We start from the raw sequence: 24698 nt of genomic DNA, 5'->3' as shown, positions 1-24698 counted from the left end.
TGACAGTAGATCTGTCTCAGCAGACACAAACTGACACTTAATGTTCTTAGAGTTATATTTAAAGGCTGCTTTATTCAGTTTTTTTTGTATTACCTTGTTTTGGATTCATCACTTTGTTGTGACATTCTGCATTATTCTTATTCCATCCATCCATTCTCCATAACGCTTGTCCTATAGGGTCACATTAGGTCTTTGCAGCATCTTGGGTCGTAGGTAGAGGAAACACCCTGGACAAGTAATCAGTCAATAGCAGGACTATGTTGTTCTTGTTTATGGTAATTACAGTATTAAAATAAATATAGGCCTAAAAAATATTTCAAGAAAACTGAGCATGGCTTGTATCTTAATTTATTGTGGGACACCACTTTTGTGTATTTTTGTTATATTGTTGTGTCTTAGGCTATTAGGTTAAGATAATCTCAAATAATTTAAATAATTTCAAATAATTCAACATTTTTAACATTTTCAAAGCCAGCTTGCATTTAGATCATCATCAGTGATGTAGCCTACTGATGTTGACCTCACAACTGCAGTCACGCTCACCAAAGCAAAGGCGACCGCTTTTGATTTCTTTTCTTTTCCTTTGGACAAGAGGCTGTTTGGACCGCTTTGAAATAGTGTGATGATGTAACTCCCTCTTTCGTAGAAATCACGTGACTGGTCGGTTTGCTACGAGTCCATCATCATCCTGCATAACTTCCATCATTCAGTTTGGATGCGGACGGCAGCCAGCGACATCAGTATGATGAATATCTTCTTCTTATTGGAGGCTTTATTGCTCGTGGACGGTGAGTCACGTTAATTTTCATTAATTCGACACTTTCGGTTTCAATCGGTTTCAATATAAACCGGAAGCAGAAAACGCGCACTTGCTCTTGTCATCTAATTTGCTTGAATCGTCACCATTGTTTCTTAACAAACTGTTATAACTTTTCTTCAAATAGACGTTGTGATAAATAGTGTGAAAGTGACAACACCATTATAAGGGTATTTTGGGGGGTAAGTTTGTTCGTGCATGTGTTTGTTTGATAGTGAGCACAAGAGGGCGCCGACGAACTGTATATTCTGCAAAATACATTTTATATTTTTGTAAATAATAATAATAACAATAAGATTATATTGTTTTAGTGGAATACAAAATACAAATCAGAAGTAGCCTAATCTCATTAGGCATAAAAGTGTCTCTGTGTCTCTTTCCTGTCGGTCGGTTATGGGTGCGGCTCAGAATCGATCAACAGCAGCTGCACATTAATAACTCATAGTTTATCCAGTCAGATGTCCCATATGGATTATTTAAAAAACGTCTTCATTTGTTGTATTTTGTGTCACTTGGAGAACGGGGCACGCTTTTTGAGTTTCTCTCAGTTTGTGTAAATTAGGGTTTAGGGTATTTATTTTTCCCCACATTAATTTCACACGTCTAATACAATTATGTGGGTTTGTTTTATTAATAGTGTATACTTTTTTTCTTGGTATACCCCGTAAAATGTGACAACATGCCCCATTGGTAGGTTCATTGTAACACGACCACGTGACTGCTTAAAATGCTATCTGATCTAATAAAAAAATATACAAGACAAACTAAAATATTTTCTCAATAAAATACAACTATTAACTTTTTCATACAAAATAATTAATAAGTTTAAGTTTTACTACGATCACGGAAAACACAGCTATACAACATAATAATAATTAATAATTTCTGAACATTGACACTCAGTCTTTATTCACCTTTTTCTCATGGTTTCTCAATATAATTCATAAAAGTATAGAATAGAATAGTATAGTTCTAATAGGGGTTAATTGTAACGAAGTGTGACAACATGCCCCAGCTGCACAACTGGGTTTTAATCCCTGCTATAGTGTCTTCTGGTAGTTAGATCAGCATTAGTCTCAGCCTCAGACGTCACGCCCACGGAACGTTGGCTAAACGTCTGATGCATATGGTACACTTAACTGGAAACACTCAAGGGGGTAATCCATCCGCCGGAAACTGAAGCCTCCGCGGGCGCCGCCATTGTAGCAGAACTTCACCTGCTGTTAGCATTCCATTGACTCCCATTCATTTTTGCGTCACTTTGACAGCGAATAACTTTACATCTGAGGCGTTTAAAGACTCCATTTGTCCATTATTTATTTCTAAAGAAACTCGACAATGTATAAAAGGCTCCATTACCTTGTATCTTACGTTATGGCCCCTTAGAAGCCGTATTTGTAAAAATAGGCTAACGATTGCGTCATAACTCACGCGACTCTCTGTCGCACTGTAGAGAAATTACCGTATAGACCGGCAGAGAAGCTCGCAGGCAATCGGGGGGACGTGGAGGCATTAAGTCCGATAAAGTGAAGGGAGTAGCCCATAGAGAGTGATAAAGTTGCTCCTGCTGCTAGCTCATGGACAGCTAATGCTCACGCTCTCCGTCTATGCGAGATTCGGAAGGGAATGATTCAGATTTCTCTCCGCACAGCTACTAGAAGACTGACAGCTGTCAGACACGTTGCTCACGTGTTCAAGCTCAGTTTGAGCCTGCGCAGTTCGCCTGGCGATCAGGAAGTGAGTGCTTCAAATGGGCTTCACTTTTCTCCGTTGAAGTCTATGGGGTCGCTGTGTCCATCTTATATACTAGGCTTGTTTGAGATGCGCCTTGCCTCGCCTGAATTGTATGCGAGAGTAGCCGGCTGCAGTGAGGGGAGGAGTGAAAAAAGCGCAGGCAAGCCGGACAGTTCTCTCTTCTCACAGTGGATCTGACCATGGATCTGACAGCTGAGAGATCAAATATGGATATCACGGGATTCACGGAATTCACGCTCGTGCACAGTGTTGGTAATAAACTGGATGTAATTTAAGTTCTGTTGCTTTTATATGAAAATAAATATAATGAACAAGACACCCAAAGCACTTATTCAATCCCACTCCAAATAGGCTACGTGTTTATCAATCATTTGTTTCTTTACTACAGACGTGTTTTTATGGCCTATATATAGGCTATATATATATTTTTTATATATAAAAATGACATAATCACATAATCCATAGAGATCGCACTGTCAGAGAGTTTGGGAATACTCACACATAATTTATACACATAAAAACACGAAATCAGAGTTTTAAATTCAAACATTTAAAAAAAAGAACAATACATCACGGTTGTTTAAACCAATGAGCATTAAGCTGTGTCGTCAGCAAGTCGTTTCCCATCATGCTTTTGAACCGCGCAGTCGGTGGAGAGCAACTGCGCTCGACTGCAGAATCCGACAGGTGTGCCTTGCGCTCGCGAGAGATTTTTGACATACGTCAGCATGACATCAGAGCCAGGCGGAACGCAGTCGGACACATTTCTAACCGGCATGCATCTCGCGGTGATCACCGGTGATCGGTTCTGCGCAGATTTTGCTCATCTCAAACAAGCCTATTGTCTATGGAAACACTTCAGTAATGTCGAATTCGTCATCTGATTGGTTTAAATTTTATCGGATTTCCGGGGGGCGCGAGTGTCGCGTTTATTTTCGGTCCGCCGGGAAACAAAGCGCAGACGTGTGATTGCCATAGACAGTAAGTGATTGCGGAAGAAAAACTGTTGTGTTTACATGAGTGACAATGAGCATTTATCAAGATCAGCTAAACGTAGGATTCTGAATCCTGAGCATTAGTCTCAGCCTCAGACGTCACGCCCACGGAACGTTGGCTAAACGTCTGATGCATATGGTACACTTAACTGGAAACACTTCAGTAATGTCGAATTCGTCATCTGATTGGTTTAGATTTTATCGGATTTCCGGGGGGCGCGAGTGTCGCGTTTATTTTCGGTCCGCCGGGAAACAAAGTGCAGACGTGTGATTGCCATAGACAGTAACGTTAAGTGATTGCGGAAGAAAAACTGTTGTGTTTACATGAGTGACAATGAGCATTTATCAAGATCAGCTAAACGTAGGATTCTCAAAAGTATGCGAGGTTCACGGCATAGACTCTTTAAGAGATGTCCAGGACTTTTGTTTGAGGCACTTAGTGGAGACTTATTGCACGCCGGTCTGTTGTTGTGGGGACATTTCCACGCCCCGAAACGTGACGCTGAACGAAACAAACTGTAATTGGTTGTTTGACATGTCGGTCAAACGGCCTTATGGGCGGGCCTTGGCCAAAGAAAGCTGCCATGAATTCCAGACCTTCAGCCGTCAGTCTGAATGTCTGGCTACGTGAGACTAGATCTGCATTAAAGAACAATATCAACTGTTAAATAACATATTGGAGATTCAAATCATATCAGATTTGCCTAATTTTAAATAAACACAAAAAACTGAGATGTAAAAATAGCGTAAATAGCATAAGAAATTTACTTTTGCTGGATAAATACATGTTCAGTGATGTCTTCCAAAGATTTCAGAATTTTGGCTGTATATAGTGATATGGCAACTAATAAATACACTAAGTTTAGTCATGCTAGCATGTGTGCAATTATTTAAAACAACTGTGTTACAACTAGCCCTGCGTTAGTTTGTGCCCAGCTCTCCCCCTATAGTCTACACCAGTAATACTTGCATCACACACACACACACACACACACACACACACACACACACACACACACACACACACACACACACATATATATATATATATATATATATATATATATTCGCTCGCAAAACATTTGTAAATCAATTTCAAGCCATTCCTGAAAGTTTACTTTAAACCTTTGTTTTTTTATTCTGTAAATTCTATAATTTTTGTGACACAACTTCTACTGTCATCTGAGGATGCTGGTGCTCATGCATGACTGTGATTTAACTCCTGCACTTCATTTCTAAGTAACGGTGTTCGAACTCACCCCAAATTACAACACACTCTGGTCTCCCCATATATGTGAAGAACTATAAAACCTTTCTTTATGGATATATATATATATGAATAATGCTGTTCCAGTATAAGGAACATTTCACATTTTTAGAATATCAATTGATAACACTTTACAATACAGGTGCACTAATGCATTAATTCATGCTTAACTAATGCACAGATAATCATGTGTTAATGTATGAATCATGAATATCTAAACCATTAATTAGATTACTGCATCAGTAACTAATAAAGATTTTATATGGTTAATATATTAAGTAATATATGAATGGTTATTAATGAAATGTGTCATAATGTATTAATTTCTTAATAACATATCTTATTAACTAAAAGTGCAAATTAATGCGTTAATTACCTCAATTGGTCAAAGCAATGTACTTCAACTTCCAGTAAATCATTAACTAACGATTTGCAAATGTATCATTATGTTATGACTTTACTTGTTGAGGCACATGACTTTAAGTATAATGCGGGTTTTGACAGTTTGCACATGCAGTGAATGTAATGTCAAAGAATATGTTTGAAGGATGGGTAAGTTAGGCTGCACACAAATATCAGCACACCAGAATCTAAACTCCTGACCGCTGTTACACTCTGTTTAAACTGGACAAGACCAGCTGTCTTCACTGGATATGACGGACCATTGCAAGTCCATTTGTCCTTCGTAACAGAACTAGCGCAAGAGCTTGGAGTACGTCAGAAATAGAGAGTGGCATCAGTTTACTGTCAGGGTTTTGTCGTGTTGCGCTGCGCTGCGCCGCGTCCAGTGTAGTATCACTGGTAATGGTCATTCTATTGTCTTTGTCCAGTCTAGACACAGTGTTATGAAATAGCAGAGCTCGGCCGCATGTTCTCAGTGTTCCACGACCTCAAGCTTAGCCTGACATATCCTGTGCATGAATAACAAGGTACTGGATGCGGCAGTTTATCTGACTCAGTGATATGTTGGTTGTAGATGGTTGGAAATTGAAATCACGGCTTAGTGTGGATGTCAAACCCAAAATGACATATTACTTAACAGTTAGTTAATAGTCATGTGCCTCAACAAGTAAAGTCATAACATAATGATACATCTGCAAATCATTAGCTAATGATTAATTAAAGCAGACAAGTAGAAGTTGTAGTAGCTACATGACTTCAACCCATTGTGGTAATTAACGCATTCATTTACACTATTAGTTAATCAAATATGTTTTGAAGAAATGAATACATTATGACACATTTAATTAATAACAATTAATATATTACTTATATTAAACATATAGAATATTAGTTACTGATGCAGTAATAATAAATTAATGGTTTAGTTCTTCATGAGTCCTACATGATTATCTGTGCATTAATTAAGCATGAATCAATGCATATTAGTGCAGCCGTACTGTAAGTGTTACTAAACTATTTATTTTGGTGCTTTCAGGCTGCACTTTAAATTGTATTTATTTATTTTGCGTGTTTTTTAGTGTGTTTTTTTAGTGTTGCATGTTATCTTCCATATACGGCCACATACGTTTTACAATTTATGTCTTATGTTGAAATTACAAGTCACGTCAGGACCATTTTCAAGAGACACTGATGTAAGTGTGAAATGGATGTAGGCTACATTTAAAACAATATCTTTAGGAGACTGGTGTATAAAATGTAAAGTGTGTTTTATGGTAAATAGTTATTTGAAATGGGTATTGGGGAAATTAACTTTTAAAAAAGCATGTTCAGAGTCGGTGAAAGCCAGTTTCAAACTAGAAAACTAAATGACAGCAGAGTCACGGCACAGCAGTGATACAGACTCAGTTCTAGATCCTCCATCTGTGTTTCAGCCACACACACAGAGCACTTCAGTAGAATAATGAAAAACACTGATCAGAGTAAATTCACTGTAACATTTGCTCCACTGCAAAAAATGGCAGAATTTATCAAGAATTAACATCTTTATTTATTTCCCCCCCACCAGGTGTGTTTGGTGTTGATGAGACTGTGTCACTGTCAGTGATAAAGGGAGATTCTGTCACTCTAAAACCTCACACTGCAATACCAGAAGATGACACAGCTCAGTGGTGGTTTGGTGATTTAATCATTGCTCAGATGAATAAAGCAGCTGGACTCTTCTCTACATCTGAGGGTGATAAAGTGGGATTCAAAGACAGACTGAATCTGGACAAACAGACTGGATATCTGACCATCACAAACATCAGAACTAACCATACTGGAGACTATAATCTAAAGATCAAGAGCACAGTTGAGAAATCCAAAATATTCAGTGTTACTGTCCACGGTGAGTAACTCAAGTCTTACAATCTGATAACTGCAATTTTCTGAGAAAAGTTTAGATGATGTGGAATAATCAGAGGTTTACTCTTCAGAACTGGTTGTTGTTTTAGTGAATTAAAAAAGCAACTATGAGTGTAAGTTAATGTGTAAAAAAGTGAAATGTGTGTAAAGGAAATATTATCTATTGACAGAACTATAACATTGATTCTTCAGATATTTACAGCAAATAGGAATCCAGGGTTATTTTCACAACTTTAAAAAAAAGAAACAAAAGGCATATACATGACCATATACCATATTATTGTGTTAAATTATGTTTTGTTGAATGTAATCATGTCTCTCTCTTACATTACTTTCTTTTATTCATTAATTTAATCTTCCTGTATCCACATTATATGAAGGGGATGGTAAACAACAGCAACAAAGCTCACACAGATTAGAGTTATTGTTATAGGGAGACACTGCTTATTAATATTTAATGCAGTGTTTTATGAGACACATTAATACTGATGATGGATGAAGCTCCACAATGAATATATTTGATCTGAGACGATCTTAAGAACATGTTGAGCTTCAGGCGCCGTCTGTAAAGTCACATGATCAATGACACTCATTTACTCTTAGTTATTATTATTGCCCTTTATTTAACCAGATAAAACTTTCTGAGATTAAGAATCTCTCTTACAGAAGTGACCTGGCAAGATGAGCAGAACAACATTATCAAAAAAGAAAAGTAAAAAGAAATAAAAAAGGGGATAAAATCGCCATAACATTAAAACATATCATCAAAACAATTCAAACATTTATAAAATAGTTTCTTCCTTTAATAGCTCACTAAGTAAAATCTAAATATGTTGATATTTGTTGATATATACGTGTGATAACAGGGTCTGCAAAGTCAGGTCATTTTGTAAAAAGTTCTGTCAATACTTACATTTGATTATTAACCTAGAAATATAGTGCAGATTCTGAAATAGTTTTCATGCATTTTACATCATAAAACACTTTTTTTATTTCCTGTGTCACGATCCAAGTTTGGGATCAATATAAGGAGTCTTTCAGAAAGATACAAACAGTTTCAATGGCCAGAGGGAAAAAAGGAAGAAACTTTACAGTGATAGAAGTAGGAAAACACAACAAAAAGTTCTAATATGCTAAAACAAAACAATTACAGGTGAGCTTACGAATTTAAACTGCAACTAGTAAAGAGTTAGCAAAAGAGTCAACAACACTATAGGCAGAGGTTCAGATGTCAATTCAACAAAAAGAGAGAGAAAAAGAAAAGCAAGAGCAGCGCATCTAAATAATCTGAGTCAAAGATTTCCAGCATCTCTGACTTCTAGACCTGTAGCATTATTAACTTGATCTGTTTAAATCTGTTTGTGTTTCTTCTCCTCATGTGTTTGTTACTGTGACAGATGCTATGAAATCACTATCAGTGATGGAGGGAGATACTGTCACTCTACACACTGGTGTTACTGATATACAGAGAGGTCAGATACAGTGGAAGTCTGGAGGCGTCCCCATTGCTGACTTAACCTTTTAACAGTCGCCCCCACTAGTTGAGCTTAAACCTAAACATGACATATACAGACTAAACCAGTCACAGTTCATGAACCCTCTGGACTACAGGCATAACTGAGGACTCTTTAGAAAGATGCTAGATGTGGCTTTGTCATTCAACTAAAATAATCTGTTATATCGTTATAGACTTAAAAGTGAGAGAGGCTTAAATATTTTGTAAAGTAATGATCAATATATTTTAATAAAATATATTTAAATCTAAATATATGAAACTGTGCTATGAACAACTAAAAAATCAATCAATTCAAAGTCACAAGTCTGAATAAGCTATCATTTAAATTCGATTGTAAAGCCACAAAAAAATTAGGTTTATAAAACATTTCTTCTTATTGAATGTAAATATTGAAGAATGGCACTTGTTGACACCAAAATGGCAACTGGTTATTAATTTGAGATGAAAAACAATATGAAATTATTTACTGAGCATAATTGTTGCATCTGTAAATTATAAACATTTAAATAGTTGAACTTTGTCTGAAACAGTCGTGAGTTAACAGTACAGCGTTAAAAGTTACAATGACTTTAGGTTTATGGTGGCCGTGCTTTACTTCATCATTCCCGATTTTCCGTTGTCAGTTATTTCTCAAATATTTCACCCAAATTTGAAAACTATTATTTTGTCATCTTCTTTTCATATGTTGACACTTTAACATTATGACAGATACAGCAAACTGCCCATCCGGTAATCTCTCTCTCTCTACTACTGACATCCAATATCTCTCTCTTCACTTCTCAAATCTCTTTACTCTGCCTCATATTCTGTAATATACCGCCATTTATTTATCCAATCATCTGACTTTAGTCTGTACACATTTACACTGTACCCAGTGCAGAACTCTTCCCTAAGCAATATATCTGTCATATGTCTCCAGTCTGCAAACATTTACATATTTGGCTCTGTATCAAACTTTTAGTAGTTATATACACGTTAAACAATTGAGATTGTAGCAAGAAATATATATTCTGTTGGCTGACAGCATGTATAGGGAATGTAGTGTAGCTTTAGTATAGCACACTTCTCACTTCTCCGTTTCTTATCAAAAAGTTATCTTGTCTGATCTGTTTGTTTGAGTATCCAGATCAGTCTGATATAGCAACATTGGCTCAACCAATGGAGGGATTTTGGGCCGGGACAATCAGTTTCGCAAGACCAGGGGGACAAGACATAAATCTTCCCTACTATATAGCATGTGAACAACAGCACATCAAATGTTCAATACACAGTATTCATTAAGCAATAGCCCGAAAAATACCTGGAAGAACTTTACTTCCAACAAGATAAAAAAATTCACAATGGATGAACACTTTAACTACCATAAGGTTAGGGGAAAGAATTAGTAAACATCAGGGAACAGGGAGACAATTGCCATCACAGGTCATATAAAAATACTAACATGGCAGATGTAGTATGTCTAGATTGTATTCATAATACACACATGCATGCTTTTTAGAACATACATTTTAACTCTGCTCTGCTCTGACTGTACATTTCTGACACCTCTAGTCAGCGGCAGATAGAGGGATTGTACAGAAAACTTTTTTTTAATACAGTCATTATTTTCTCAGTTCTGTTTGGAAATGGTAGTGACACATAAATTACAGAATGCACATTTGTTAAGAATACAAATATTCCTAAATATTCCTAAATTTAAGATTCCTAAATAGAAACTTGTATGCTTGAACACCTGCATGATGCTGATTTGAGGAATACAACCTATCCTTAAAATCTCTGTAATCATCTCTTTGTTGACCACATTTTTCTTCCATCAAAACTTTACTTTGGCTGTCTGTGTGCTGTGCTATGAATATTGCAGGTTATGCATATTTGGACATCCCAACAGCTGGTGGCGCTGTTAGAATGTTTTCAATGACTGACCAATCAGAGCAGCTTAGATAAGCAGGGGGCAGGGGTTATTCTATGTGTAAGACTCTAGCAAACCTGATAATATTGCGTTGTATTACTGAAATACCTCTTAGACTACATCATTTATTGAAAAAATTACAAGAATTGTAATTCTCTGAGAAGAAATGTTACGCAAGCATATAAAAATTATTCGATATTCATCTTAAATTACCACTTTTTGAACTAAAAAGTCGAACTGATTTCATGTTCTGGATAATTATCATGAACTCTACGCCGATGTTTGCATGATTAAATTTATCTGTCATCTTCACTGGACAAACACACGCCAGAACTCCCCGTTTTAATGTTGTGTGTTTTGTTGCGAACTCTTGATACGAATTAAAATGATGCTATCACTGTGACATTACTATCAGAAATCTCAAAGCGTGAGCCTTTAAACTTTCGAGTGATGTATTGTTTATCAATATTAATTAAAGCTTTGTTGGTAAAATCATGCCGTAAATGTAAACATACAAACATCGGAACCAGCGGTGGTCTTAAGCAAGTTAATGGGTTAAATGAAGATCTCACCATCAGAAACATCCAAAGAGACCAGTCTGGAGATTATGAATTGGAGATCAACACCACCAGTATGATCTTACACAGAAAATTACATATTACTGTTAGTGGTGAGTAGCTCAAAATTTCTATACATTAGTATTCTGTTAGATTCTATAATTATCATATTTATATTCTGTGATCACTAGTGAACAAATAATGCTCGAATTAACACTGAAGTTCACACTAAATTAATTATAATTTTAATGTTAAATGGGCAAGTCCTTTTATTTAATTATTTTCTGGGGCAGATTTCCATTTGTGTAGGCGTATATGCCCGTCCTATGTTAACAATGTTTATTATTTTGGTGTACAAATATCTCCAGTAAGACAAATATCTTTCTCATATTTGAATGTTGCTCAATGTAATTCATCTTTCTGAGCCATGAAGCGCCTCTGGAGGAGAACTTTGTACCGCATAGAAAACACATGACCAAAGTACCAAACAGTGGAGCTGAGGGGGGCAGTATAATTTGGGCAGGTGTACTGTTAACTTTTGTAAAATGGATATTACTTTTGATATGCTATTGCATGAGGCGATGCACAGACAGCAGAGATGAGAATAATGTAAGTAAAGAAATAAGCAACATTACTTGCCCATGGGATTATATTGAGATTGTATTGGTTTATAATAGAAATTGCACAGCGAATAAATGTTGCATTGTATTGTATAGTAAACTCATTGAATCTTTCAGTTTTGGGACACAGGTTTCTAGACAGCGAGTATGCCATCCATTTATTTTAGCTCACACATTCCCTCACATTTTCAGATTTGTCTGCATCATATGTGTATCTACAACAAAATATTACTTTGTTTTATGCAAGGTCATGTACAACCGTTTGTGTGAAACATAATCCAAATTAATTAACATGCATTATAATAAAAACTCAATCATACATAAAAAATGATTAAAATGACACAGAGTTTTCGTTTCAGTCAAATTTTTATTTTCACTATTTCTTGCAGCGTAAAATTCCTATAAGACTTTTTCCACATGCAGTCCATTTACACATAAAACAGCCTATTGCACTTTCTGTACATATTTACATAATATAGCTACACAAATGCAAATTAAACACATCCATAATATGAACTGCAACGCTAAACACAGTTTGAGTCAAAATCATGTAAATGTAAAACATATTGTATTTTTAAAAACAAAAAGTAAAAACATGTTGAACACTGTTGAAGCCTCTGATCAGTTTTCTTAATGTTTTCTTCAGTGTTCGATGTCGTGCTGTAAATTGTGTGGAAAAGATTGGTTTAAAAAAGCTTTGTAGGGCAAACTAATCTCCTCAACCACCACTAATGTGCAGCATTCTGGATGATGCGACGGCAGCCATATTGCGCCAGAACCCCAGCACACACCAGCTTAGTGGAGAGGAGACCGTGATGAAGCCAATCAGTACATTCTGTAATATTTGCTGCTATGGGTGCCATGGAGAACAGAGAGCTTGTGAGAGAAGGAAAGAATTTATCCACTCGTGTTAGTCTATTTGGAAAGCCAGAGGAAGATGTTATCCAAACATATTGTTTTCCAAGTCCAACTAATTTTTTTTAATTTGCTGCTGCTGTGTTGTTAGTAGATCAGTGGCTCCGCTTGTTTGCGACTCTATGATAAATTATGCTGCTCTTGGTAGATTGTGTTGGTCATTATGGAAATGATGGTCATTATGCTGCGTATGTGTTCTTTAATTTGTGCATTGTCAGTAGATCAACCACAGAACACTTAACTGATTTAAAAATAATTATTCATATGTGTAATATGTTCTTCATATGTGTTTGTTGTTGTGACAGATGAAATGAAGAAAGTGTCAGTGAAGGAGGGAGAATCTGTCACTCTAAACACTGGTGTTACTGAAATACAGGGCTATGATCTTTTTTGGATGTTTGGAGATGATGTCATTGGTAACATCAATAAAGAGACCAAACATACATATGACAGCAAAGATACGAGATTCAATGGCAGACTGCAGCCAATTGGAAAATCTGGAGATCTCACTATCAGTGACTCTAAACCCGCAGACTCTGGAGTTTATCATCTTAACATGAGTAGCAGCTCACACACCGTTCAGAGGAACATCACTGTTACTGTCAAGGGTGAGTAGATCAGATCTTTCAGTATCAATATCTTATTTACATCTGTGTTCTGTGAACAATTTAGATATGTAATCAACACAAATATACATCTATTTGAAGGACTTCTGACAAACAAATCATATCAAACAATAAATTATTTGCAAGAAATTAGACATTTGTAAGAAAATTTACATTATTTAATATATTGTCTCATGCAGGGCCATAACCAGACATTGAAGGGAACAAATCCCTGTGACATCATAAAAGTTTATTATCCTCTTTTCGATGTTTATGTATTTAATTTAAAATGCAAAACTTCTTACCTAAAATATCTGCTTTCTGCCTGTAACAGTTGCTCTGTCGATAAAGGGATAAAGGCACAAAGATGAAGATGAAAGATTTCCAACATAAAATTAATGATCAACAAGGTTATACAATAGACTAGTGCAGACACAACCAAACACATAAGAGACCAGACAAAGAACAACAGACAAGTAGGAACTTAAAGGGATACTTCAGGATTTAGCATTAAGCTTTGTATCAGTAGTAAACCTGTAGTATTTTCGAATTACCATACTTTCCTCCCTTATATCCCCCTGAGACGAGAGATTTATGTATTTTTTGTCTGGAAAAAAATCCTCCGATGACGCAAAAATCATCATGTTTTCAACCCACGCATAGAGGGTGTGATCTCACTCACAGAATGTACAAATAGTGTCAGCCATCTTTTTTTTGGAAGCTAAGCTATCAGCTTCTTATTCACGAGGCTGACTCCAGCTCCTTTTTCGCCAGCTCCTTATTCGTCAAACTATTCGTTCCACCTTAAAAATGTTGGATGGTTGTTAACCCCTCCCCCTCTGTGCTTTTGGCTGTATTTCTTACAGTTGTACGTGAATTATGAGCCTGTGGATCGGGCAGCATTTTTCATTGAACAGTGAAAATAAATCCTAACTCCTGAAAAGATGATCTTGTCTGCCTCTATAAATGGTGTAAGCTACGTGGTAAATTAAACCACAGTACTTATTGTAAATGCCATGTGTCTTCTTCATTATCTACATGGAAATCACCAACAATTAGGACTTTATCTGCAGCCAGTACTCATTAAGCATTAAACATTTTGCAGAGATAAGGTAAGGGTCACCAGGGCTTCTGTAAGAGGTGACTGTTACACTCAATTTAGGAAGACTAAATTTGGTCAATCTGCTTTTTCATTTACTGTAGTAGAAAATTGGAACTTAATCCCAGCTCACATTAGAGATTGTGCAAGTCTCAACAGTTTTAAAATGTCCTTAAAGACTTGGCTGAAGGAGAATCAACTATGTGATCATTGATCGTATTTTTATAACATGGAATGTATTACATGGATCTGTATTTTGGGTTATATGTGAGTAATGCTGTCACATGTTGTCTGTTGTTAAGTTTTTATCTGTTTTGATAGTACTGTCTGTATTGTCCATATTGTATTTTTTATCTTCCTTACCCAGGGACCACAGATGCAAATTAGCTGTAAAGCTAACTCTGGTACAGGGCTCGAACTGTGCATGGTCCCTGTCAAATAACTAACTAAAAAAAACAAAAAAATGAATGCAAAGTTACTAACTCTGACTAACTCTGATAGAACATCAGCAAATTCTTTGATAAAGTTGATAAAGTCTGTATGGTGCCCTGGTGGCCTGTACAGTAGCCAGTACAAACGTCAAGCGGGATTTAAATATCAGATCATATAACAGCAGGTTATATAGTGTTGATGTTTATAGTGTGTTATAGATCAGACACATTCACACTAATGTCTGTCTTTATCATTACAGTATCAGATCTACACTCAGGTTATATAGTGCTGATGTTTATAGTGTGTTATAGATCAGACACATTCACACTAATGTCTGTCTTTATCATTACAGTATCAGATCTACACTCAGGTTATATAGTGCTGATGTTTATAGTGTGTTATAGATCAGACACATTCACACTAATGTCTGTCTTTATCATTACAGTATCAGATCTTCACTCAGGTTATATAGTGCTGATGTTTATAGTGTGTTATAGATCAGACACATTCACACTAATGTCTGTCTTTATCATTACAGTATCAGATCTTCACTCAGGTTATATAGTGCTGATGTTTATAGTGTGTTATAGATCAGACACATTCACACTAATGTCTGTCTTTATCATTACAGTATCAGATCTTCACTCAGGTTATATAGTGCTGATGTTTATAGTGTGTTATAGATCAGACACATTCACACTAATGTCTGTCTTTATCATTACAGTATCAGATCTACACTCAGGTTATATAGTGCTGATGTTTATAGTGTGTGTTATAGATCAGACACATTCACACTAATGACTGTCTTTATCATTACAGTATCAGATCTTCACTCAGGTTATATAGTGCTGATGTTTATAGTGTGTAGATCAGACACATTCACACTAATGTCTGTCTTTATCATTACAGTATCAGATCTACACTCAGGTTATATAGTGCTGATGTTTATAGTGTGTGTTATAGATCAGACACATTCACACTAATGTCTGTCTTTATCATTACAGTATCAGATCTACACTCAGGTTATATAGTGCTGATGTTTATAGTGTGTGTTATAGATCAGACACATTCACACTAATGACTGTCTTTATCATTACAGTATCAGATCTACACTCAGGTTATATAGTGCTGATGTTTATAGTGTGTGTTATAGATCAGACACATTCACACTAATGACTGTCTTTATCATTACAGTATCAGATCTACACTCAGGTTATATAGTGCTGATGTTTATAGTGTTATAGATCGGACACATTCACACTAATGTCTGTCTTTACACTAAAAAATGCTGGGTTGTTTCAACCCAATTTTGGGTCAAATATGGACTAACCCAGCCGTTGGGTTACATTTTTTAATTACATTTTTAACCCAACGTTTGGGTTTGTCCATATTTGACCCAAAATTGGGTTGAAACAACCCAGCATTTTTTAGAGTGTATCATTACAGTATCAGATCTACACTCAGGTTATTTATTTCCTTTATTTAGCCAGGAGATCACATTGAGATATTTCTATCTCTTCTTCCAGTGAGACCTGGTCAAGACAGCAGCACATCAAGTTTCACATATAAAATAACAGTCAGACAACACCACATTGCACAATAATCGTAAAACTAAGTAAAAGCAAATCAATTGTAACATTTACAAGTGTCTGTTAAAACATTTTGTAAGAGACATTTAAAAGTGCTTAGGGTTGGAAGTACATCTAAGTTGAGGACATTTTGCAGTTCATTCCAAGCCCAAGGAGCATAAAATGAAAAAGCGCCTTTGCCGAATTCTGTCGATACCCTTGGGACTTTTAGTTGAATATGAGACCCTGACCTAGTAGAGTAAGTGTTTTTGTAATAATTAAGAAGATTTGAAATATAAAAAGGTAATTTCCCTAACAGGGCTTTTGCAATAAAAAATAAATACATATGTAACTTTCTCCTTTGATGTAAAGGTAACCATGATAGGGAAGCATATAGAATACAATGATGCATCCGTGATTCTGCGCCGGTGATAAAACGTAAGGCTGCATGATACACAGAGTCAATTTTTTTTTAATAGCGATGTAGCTGCGTGCATATATAAAAGATCACCATAATCGATTATTGCTAAAAAAGCACTCTCTATTATTTTCTTTCGGGCCTCGTAGGGGAAACAATATTTTAATCGATAAAAGAAATATAATTTTGGCCTAAGCTTCTTCAACAACTTGTTGATATGTATATCAAACGCCAATCTTTCGTCCAACCATATGCCTAAATATTTATAGGAACTTACTCTTTCTAATGGTTGACCTTTTGAGTTTGTAATTATCTCATCAGTTAATTTAGAGCGACCTCGGCCAAAAATAATATATTTTGTCTTTTTCGAATTTAAAACCAATTTTAACTTTAGCAGTGATTGTTGCAGTATATGAAAAGCATCCTGAAGTTGCTTCATTGCTTGGTTTAAGGATAATGCAGTAGAATAAATTATTGTATCATCTGCATACAGGTGTAGTTTAGCAGAGTCTATTCCATGACCTAAGTCGTTAATATAAATAGAGAATAAGAGAGGGGCTAAAATAGATCCTTGAGGAACCCCAATATTTACGTGAAGACATTTCTTTTTAAAATCAAGCAGTGATGTGATTTTCAAATTGATATTTGATTTGTCTGCCAAATCAAAGTCTGTGAATTCATTCTAAATGGTATAAATCACATCTACAGAGGCACTCTGAAGGGAGAACAATCATGGCCACCATGTTGCTCCAAACTGAAGTGCTTATAAATGGTTGCTTTGAAGGGCCTGAAACAAACATTAGAGGGTTCAGCTGATGGAAACTTTGCTCTCTAGATTATTTGCCCGGCATCAGAAGCTCTCTGTTTGAACCAATCCTCAATCCTCTGGACAAGAGTAACATACAGTAAATAAAACTATCTGCACCATCAAATGCACTTAGATTTTTTTTTACAATCCTTACAAAGGATTTTGCTGTTGTAAAAACACTGCACATTAATTTGAGCTTTTATTGTAATAAAGAAAGAGAAAGAAAAAATCGTAATAAAGAAGCATGCACAGTGACGTTTTCATTTATTTAACAATTAAATGAGCTTTTCTTTACTGGTGCACTGTTCAACTACTGACCTATAAATTTTTATTAATTCAGCCAATATATATCAAATATTTTGATTATAAAAAATAATAAGAAAAATCATGTTTTTAATAAGAACCATTTGAAATTTCTTAATGAATTTGGACAGTTTTAAAGAATTTCATTTTGGTTTAGATCATTGGTGTTAAAGTGGCTATTGGCAACAAAATCATATGTAACAATTTCAATTTAGGTACAACTGGTGTTCATCAGTCTTGTGTGATGCTGTCTGTTTGGAAAGATAATGCTAGTTGTTTTGACCCCTGGTCTCTTCATCCTTCATGGCAGGAAGTCATTTTGTTGTCAATCAAATCGTAAAGCAGTAAATGGCGTTACTGAGAGAAACCCTGTAGTCCGTTATGAATGTGTCAAAGAGTATATAAGTGCCAAGAGGCGAAACTCAATAGAACGTTCCATTGCAACAAACGCACTTATGATCAGAGCTGCAGCTCCGCCATCTTGGACTGAACGCAACACAACTGAATTGAACGATACCGGTTCCAATTCAAAAGCGGTTAAGGGAACTAAATAGTAGTTTCTAGTTTTTAATATCTCTATAGCAGACATCCGAAGTTCCGGGAGTCTCCCGCATATTGATAGCGGCTCCCCGATGCCCGCAAATTAGCTCAAATCTCCCGTAAATCTAGAGCGAGAGCGCGCAGCTCCAAACCGTGTAGCGCACACGGCAGAAAGGGTGAGGAAGCGAGAGACCTTGCGTGTGTAATTCAACTTTTGCCATGAAAACACTCTGCGTTTATGATCTGCTTTTTTATTTTTAGAAAATAGAATGGTCAATATGAATATTGCAATTTTAAGTCATTGAATCAACGTCGAACTCTGATGTTGATTCTACATCATTTTGCACCCTGTTTTAATATTGAAACGTTGAAATCCTGTCCATAGATCAACGTAATTTCAATGGAATTTCAATCATTATTAAGCCATAGAAAATGATTACTAGGCAGGTATACGAAAATAATGCCCTAACTTAAATAGCCTATAATGAAGCTTTATCTATAACCAGGATGTTAAAAAGTGATGGAACATTTGAAAGCTGCCTATAGCCTAAAACACTGACCACACCACAAAATTTAAGCTAAAAACAAATTAATTTGATTAGTCTTATTTCATTATTTGTCCTCATTATCCATTACAGTTCATGGTCCTCTGATGTCGGAATGGTTTGTCGTCCAGTCCCTCGCCCGGTCTGGCGCAGCGCAGCCACTTTTGCACAGCCAGTAAATTGGGTGACGGCGGCTGTCCCCATCGCTGTGTAAGAGCGTCTAAAACAGAAAATACAAGCACAATGCAACAAATTAGCCTGTAATTAAACAGAGAACACCCACATATTTGCACACATGGAAACAAATTCATGTGTTATTTCTTTTGGCCATTTGGGACAGGGCCTAACTCGAGGCCCAGAGAGAAGGAAATGAATATTAGATGCCATTCTATTCCTTCTCTCGGTGTCTCTAGGTAGTTCACGTATAAGCGCAGCGCGTCTGTGGCCCTGTCCCAAATGGCACACTCCGGACTTGTGGACTTCCTCAGAGTCCACATTTTGGGGACGTCATTTAGTGCAGACCTATAGGGCCCTTGGCGCGAGTCCACGAGGGCGCATTGAGAGGTAGTTTTGGGACAGACTCGATCGTCACGCCGGAAATAGGAAGACGGTCTGGTTGTTGTTTAAATATTATATTTCTACATTTACATATGACTCAGTAAAGCCCTGACATTCGGTTCTATTTATTTAATGAATCATAATGCGATCGTAGCCTATTATTCAGCAAGCTATTTATGTTTATTATTTATGTATATTACCAGTAACAACTGAATCCACATATAGCCTATGTTATTTAGCATCTATGTGCTTTTATTTATGCTTTTGTTGTTGTGTTTGTTGTCACTTTCAGTCATTTGTCATGTGCTGATTTTTCAGAGCTCATTCTGTATGGCTTTCATTTTGTTTTCATTGTTGTTGAGGATTTGTTTTAAATGTTGAGGTCCTTGTGTGTTTGTATGAGAATGGTTGAGGATACATTCACAGGCATGTCCTAACATGATTAAGTTAGCTTATGACCAGTTTGTTAAATAAGATAAGACTTATCAAGTTTTGCCATGCTGCTTGCTTGCAATATACAGTAAAGTGGATTATTAGTTCTGCTCTGCTCAGTTATTATGCACCATCTCATCTCCCCGGCCCTGAATACAGCTGTACATCTAAAATTAACAATTTGCATTCCACAAATAGCACGTTTGTGGTGAGCTTAAAATTCAGGTACATTTGTGAGCAACAGAGTGCTGACTTTAAAGGTGTCGTTAGTGTATGTACGGTAGTCAGCAGAGACCAGAGGAGAAGAGTGCTGTGTATTTTCTAGCAGCAGTGATGAGGTGCCAATGACTTCAGGTGCACTTCATCACTGCTGCCAGCAGAACACATCTCGTTATCGCTCCAGTCAGGAGAATTGCTGCACGATGGTGATCCACAAGACAAAATACAGCAGGCCCTAAAAGTAAAGATGCCCAAAACACACTTTACAAAAATCAGCTTGTACAGTTTGAAATACTAAAACAATAGATATAGTGTTGAATATGAGTCAGTATTGTGTTTGTCTCTGCTGGACGCTTGAGGAGTACTGACTTCATACATCCTCTAAAAAACACCAAAACGCCAGCTGATATTCTGATGTTCCTATGCAGACAGAGAAAATATATATTCAGTTCAGACACTGAAGAGTTCAGAAATCTTTTGTGGAAATACACAGTGCAGATTCATTTACGAGAGGATTGTATCTACTAACAGTAAAGAGATTTCAAGTTTATAGTGGCACATACAGAAATAAACAGGCCATGCATTATTATTATATACAGTAATATGTCAGATAACTTCCATTCAGAGAGTGCAAATTAACTTCACAGTCTAGGGATCACCGGGTACTGCAGTCTCTTGTAAAGTATTTGCTTGTTCATACATTAAGGCCAGCAACGAATTTAAAGGTCAACCAATCAACATATAATGTCTTCATTAATGTCAGAATGACAAAACCAGCTAATGCATGACTTTAACTCTTACAGCGATCGACCACAGTATGCCGATATGGAAGAAGATTGTGATTGGGGCCGTGATTGGGATCGTGATTGCGATCGTGTTTGCGATCGTGTTTAGGATTGTGACCAAATCCTGGCCCTGCAGGAAGAGTAAGTAACATGAGTTTAAAAGGAGTGCAATTCAAGCATGAAAGTTTATTTTAAAACTACACTAATGTTTCATGTAGTGTGACTATTGTAATAATACTTTTTTATTCTCAATGTAAAAATACTTGGACTGATGGGAAAGTATAAATATCTGTGGCTCAGGAAGATCCTGCTATTTTATTCCCATCTCTTATATCTAAGCATAACATCAGTGTTTGGTTGTTAATGTGTGTAATGTGAATTTATTCAGACATCAAACACCATTCCAAAGAAACACCAAAGGTATACATGCGTATAAAATACGATATGTGCTAAATATCAACATGCAACTGAATATTCTACTCTATTGTTGTATTAAATAATTGTATAAAACTGATTAATCCAGGTGTGTCTGATTATTGTTGTTGGTCAGACACACCTGGATTAATCAGTTTGGCCAATCCTGGCAGACAGGAAACAAAGGAGCCAGCTTAAGTTCAGGAAGTAGTGCAGCTGTGCACAGGGCCTATATGACACATAAAACAAAACAAAAACAATGATTGGTCACTCTTCATGTCAGTCAGATGGTTCTTCTTGTCTGAGTGGATTCTTTTCTGCCTGTGATAATGAAAGATTTACAATAAAATAAAATGTGTGTTTGCTTCCAGAACTGTGACATAGCTTCTGGACGAATCCGTAAGATGTGAGATATGGATTCATTCCTCTAGTTCATTCTGACAACATTACATTATTAACCGGATCACAAAAACAGCATTAATATAAATAGAAAGACAGAGTAAACCTTGTCTTGATCTCTAAATATATCTGTTGTTTTTTTTACTTCACTAACGAGAAGCCTTACAAATACCGTCCTCTGTGACACACCTTCATTCAGATATTAACCTTATAATATTTTTGAGAGCATATGCTTATGTTGCCATGGAAAATAATGGTGCAAGTGAGCAAATGTTTTTCTGATCCCTAATAAATAACAGAAAATAACAGCTATTTCATTTAATTATCGTATTTAAATATTTATCACTATTTATTAACTTTCCTTTTTGAGTGGATTTGTAACACTATGGAGAACCAGGAGTTAGTCATTCCTGTCAAATAAGAGGGTAAATTTAGTTTAATAAAATTGTGTGATTGTTTGTGTGCACATACTCAGTCTGTGCTGATAACACTCAGTATTTATGTTTATGTTACTAAGGGTTTATTAGTAAATTTATTAAACACCATTAATCCAGTAATTTTAAAAATATCAATGTTATATGCAGATTTAAGTTTCTTTTTCTCAATTTAACTTATTTTCTCTCACAGAAACACTTGATCCGGTGCCATCTGGAGATATGGACCTTCTGGAGTCAAACTTGAATAAGGAATCGGACACCAGAAATACACATTAACAGTGTTTGAAGTCCACCCATGTGTGTTTTTGAGATGGGAAACTAATAAGTGAAGACTTTTGTTTGATTTGACATAAACAGAAATATGCTTTTGTTCATTATGAAGTTATTGTAACACGTTTTCTACACTTATGCTGATCATATCGTGTTCTTGTATTAAAAGTCAGTTTGTCTGCTTTAGGGTGATTTGGTTTGTTACACTCTGAAGGCTAGATTATTGTTACACTTTATCAGAATTTAGAATTTTGTATGTTTATGTTTTATTTTTGATTACTTGTTTTTTATGCACTTGCACGGCAATTTATGCTTAAATACTTTTAAATGATTGCCTTCTTGAAAACATTGTACAAATATAGAAACAAAATTAGTTCTAGTAAGAAAAGTAAAGAAAAGTAAATCCGTCTCTCTGTCTCCTATAAGATGTGAATATCTTAAATGTAAAGTGACATTAGTAAAGAGTATTACAGTGTATTATTATCACTGACAGTGTTACAGTGTTCATACAGAAGTTATAGATGATTTACTGTCTGAATCTTTCATTCATTCAGCTTTTGCTTTTTTATAAAGATTCTAGCATAACGCATCAGTTTTTTCAGTTCTCGTTGTGGACGAGTATTATGAAAATAAAAGCTTGTTTTGCCATAATTGTTGCATGTTTGTGTTCAAATTAGATGCATAATAAAGGATTTACTGATTTATAGTGAGTTAAAACTCTTTATTTGAAATGAAATAAAGCATTTATATAGTGGTTTACTATGTACTACTGTACACCCAAAGTGCTTTATCAATAATCAATACACTGAAATATAAATGTGTGCAACACATTCCATATTTATATGAGTTTACCATGATTTAATGAACAGACAAAATATTTTGTTGTGACCAAAAGTGGATTTCGATATCAGTCTCAAGGAATTCAAAAGCAAGATTTAATTCAACATTTTACACGATTTAATTTAAATGTTATATTATTTGAAAGTAATACAGTGTAAAACACATCAGCACATAATTTGTAAACAAACAGAATCAGAGAGTTTGATTATTGATCTGCGATTAAACATGTATAAACCACCTCCGTCATTTCAGATTTCTGTAGGAAAAGACAAACACAAAAATGTCAAAGGAGAAAAACAAACCTGATGTTTCAGATTCAAAAACTGCAGGAGCTCAAAATGAATAAATGACAGAAATTTAGCTGCAAATTCATCGCTAGATATTATGGGTTATGAGTAAGTGTTTCTCACACTGAATGATGGTCTTGTGTTTGTGTATAATGGAGGGTCACTGTCTTTTATGTTCTTGGGACTTTCATTATGAAATGTTAGAAGACAAGAGCAGCTTTCATAACAGTGACAAAAAATTAAATCAAGTGTGTGACTGGGAATTTTTTCAGCATCAGATATCAGGACAAGAGCAAATACAGGGTAAATACAAACAAGTCAGAAATTAAGTGATACATTTATAAGAAGCTGATGATATATTTATATATAGTTACCTGACTGAATTATGTTTTTATATTTCATTTTCGGCTGCTGCCACATTCTTTTAATGCCTGCAGGATTGCACCTAGCCTACATGAAAATTAAAATTAGGTTGAATAACATGTTCTTCCAGTTTCACTCTGTAGTAGCGATTTTAATCATTTATTTCTTATTTTGTTTTTCTCAATGATAACAAACGAATGCCATGTGTTCTATATTCTGAGCTTTATGTTGTAACGTTGATACAGCTGTGTGTGTGTGACACTGAGAAGACCCCAGGCTAGGGAGGGGTTGAGGAAACCATGGGGGGTCCTCAGTTCCTACCATCTGGGGTGTGTGTTTAAAGAATGCTTTGATGAGAACATTATAAAGACTCCAGAAAAACAGCTATCTGGGTCTCACTCTGCCTGCAAACTGGTCTGTGAAGGCTGGGGTCTCACCCCGGCCTGCAGCTGGCCTGTGAGGCTAGACTGGGAACTATATTCTTACAACAATAAATGTATATTTCCTTTTAAAAACAATTTGGATCTTGACGTCTCTTTGCCTGGGAATGCTGTGTTTGTTAAATATTGTTTTTGCCACAACAACTCTGATATTATAACAGTTGGGTAAGTTACTCTAAAATAGTTATTAATTATTACTAACTACAAATTACATCTTCAACAGTGTAATTAGATTAAGGTAATAATAATGACTATCTTTAGAAAGTATTGGTCTACTT

The 24698-nt window shown here is 35.8% G+C and overlaps 3 protein-coding genes across 4 annotated transcripts in view; 2 read left to right on the top strand and 1 right to left on the bottom strand.

Annotated features, from left to right (window-relative positions):
* Nucleotides 1–24698, top strand: part of LOC306988955 (T-lymphocyte surface antigen Ly-9-like) — a 108748-nt gene that overhangs the window by 55504 nt on the left and 28546 nt on the right. The gene's annotated exons all lie outside the window — the stretch shown is intronic.
* Nucleotides 1–24698, bottom strand: part of LOC306988760 (uncharacterized protein) — a gene marked incomplete at both ends in the record, with an annotated part of 64841 nt that overhangs the window by 30800 nt on the left and 9343 nt on the right. The window lies entirely within an intron of this gene.
* On the top strand, nt 576–24698 carry LOC306988957 (muscle M-line assembly protein unc-89-like). Of its 2 annotated transcripts, XM_079594203.1 has the most exons (7): nt 654–788; nt 6804–7124; nt 8539–8658; nt 11126–11236; nt 12964–13266; nt 20989–21111; nt 22411–24698. In XM_079594203.1, exons 1-7 carry the CDS (start codon nt 716–718, stop codon nt 22494–22496), a joined length of 1137 nt encoding a protein of 378 aa, XP_079450329.1. In that variant the 5' UTR covers nt 654–715; the 3' UTR covers nt 22497–24698. The 2 variants fall into 2 exon arrangements, with proteins under 2 accessions (XP_079450330.1, XP_079450329.1); XM_079594204.1 differs by lacking the exons at nt 8539–8658; nt 11126–11236 and having other exon boundaries at nt 576–788; nt 22411–24688.

Source organism: Phoxinus phoxinus, assembly GCF_949152265.1.
Source record: "Phoxinus phoxinus genome assembly, chromosome: 20".
Taxonomy (NCBI): Eukaryota; Metazoa; Chordata; class Actinopteri; order Cypriniformes; family Leuciscidae; genus Phoxinus; species Phoxinus phoxinus.
This window is presented reverse-complemented; position numbering and strand designations above follow the sequence as displayed.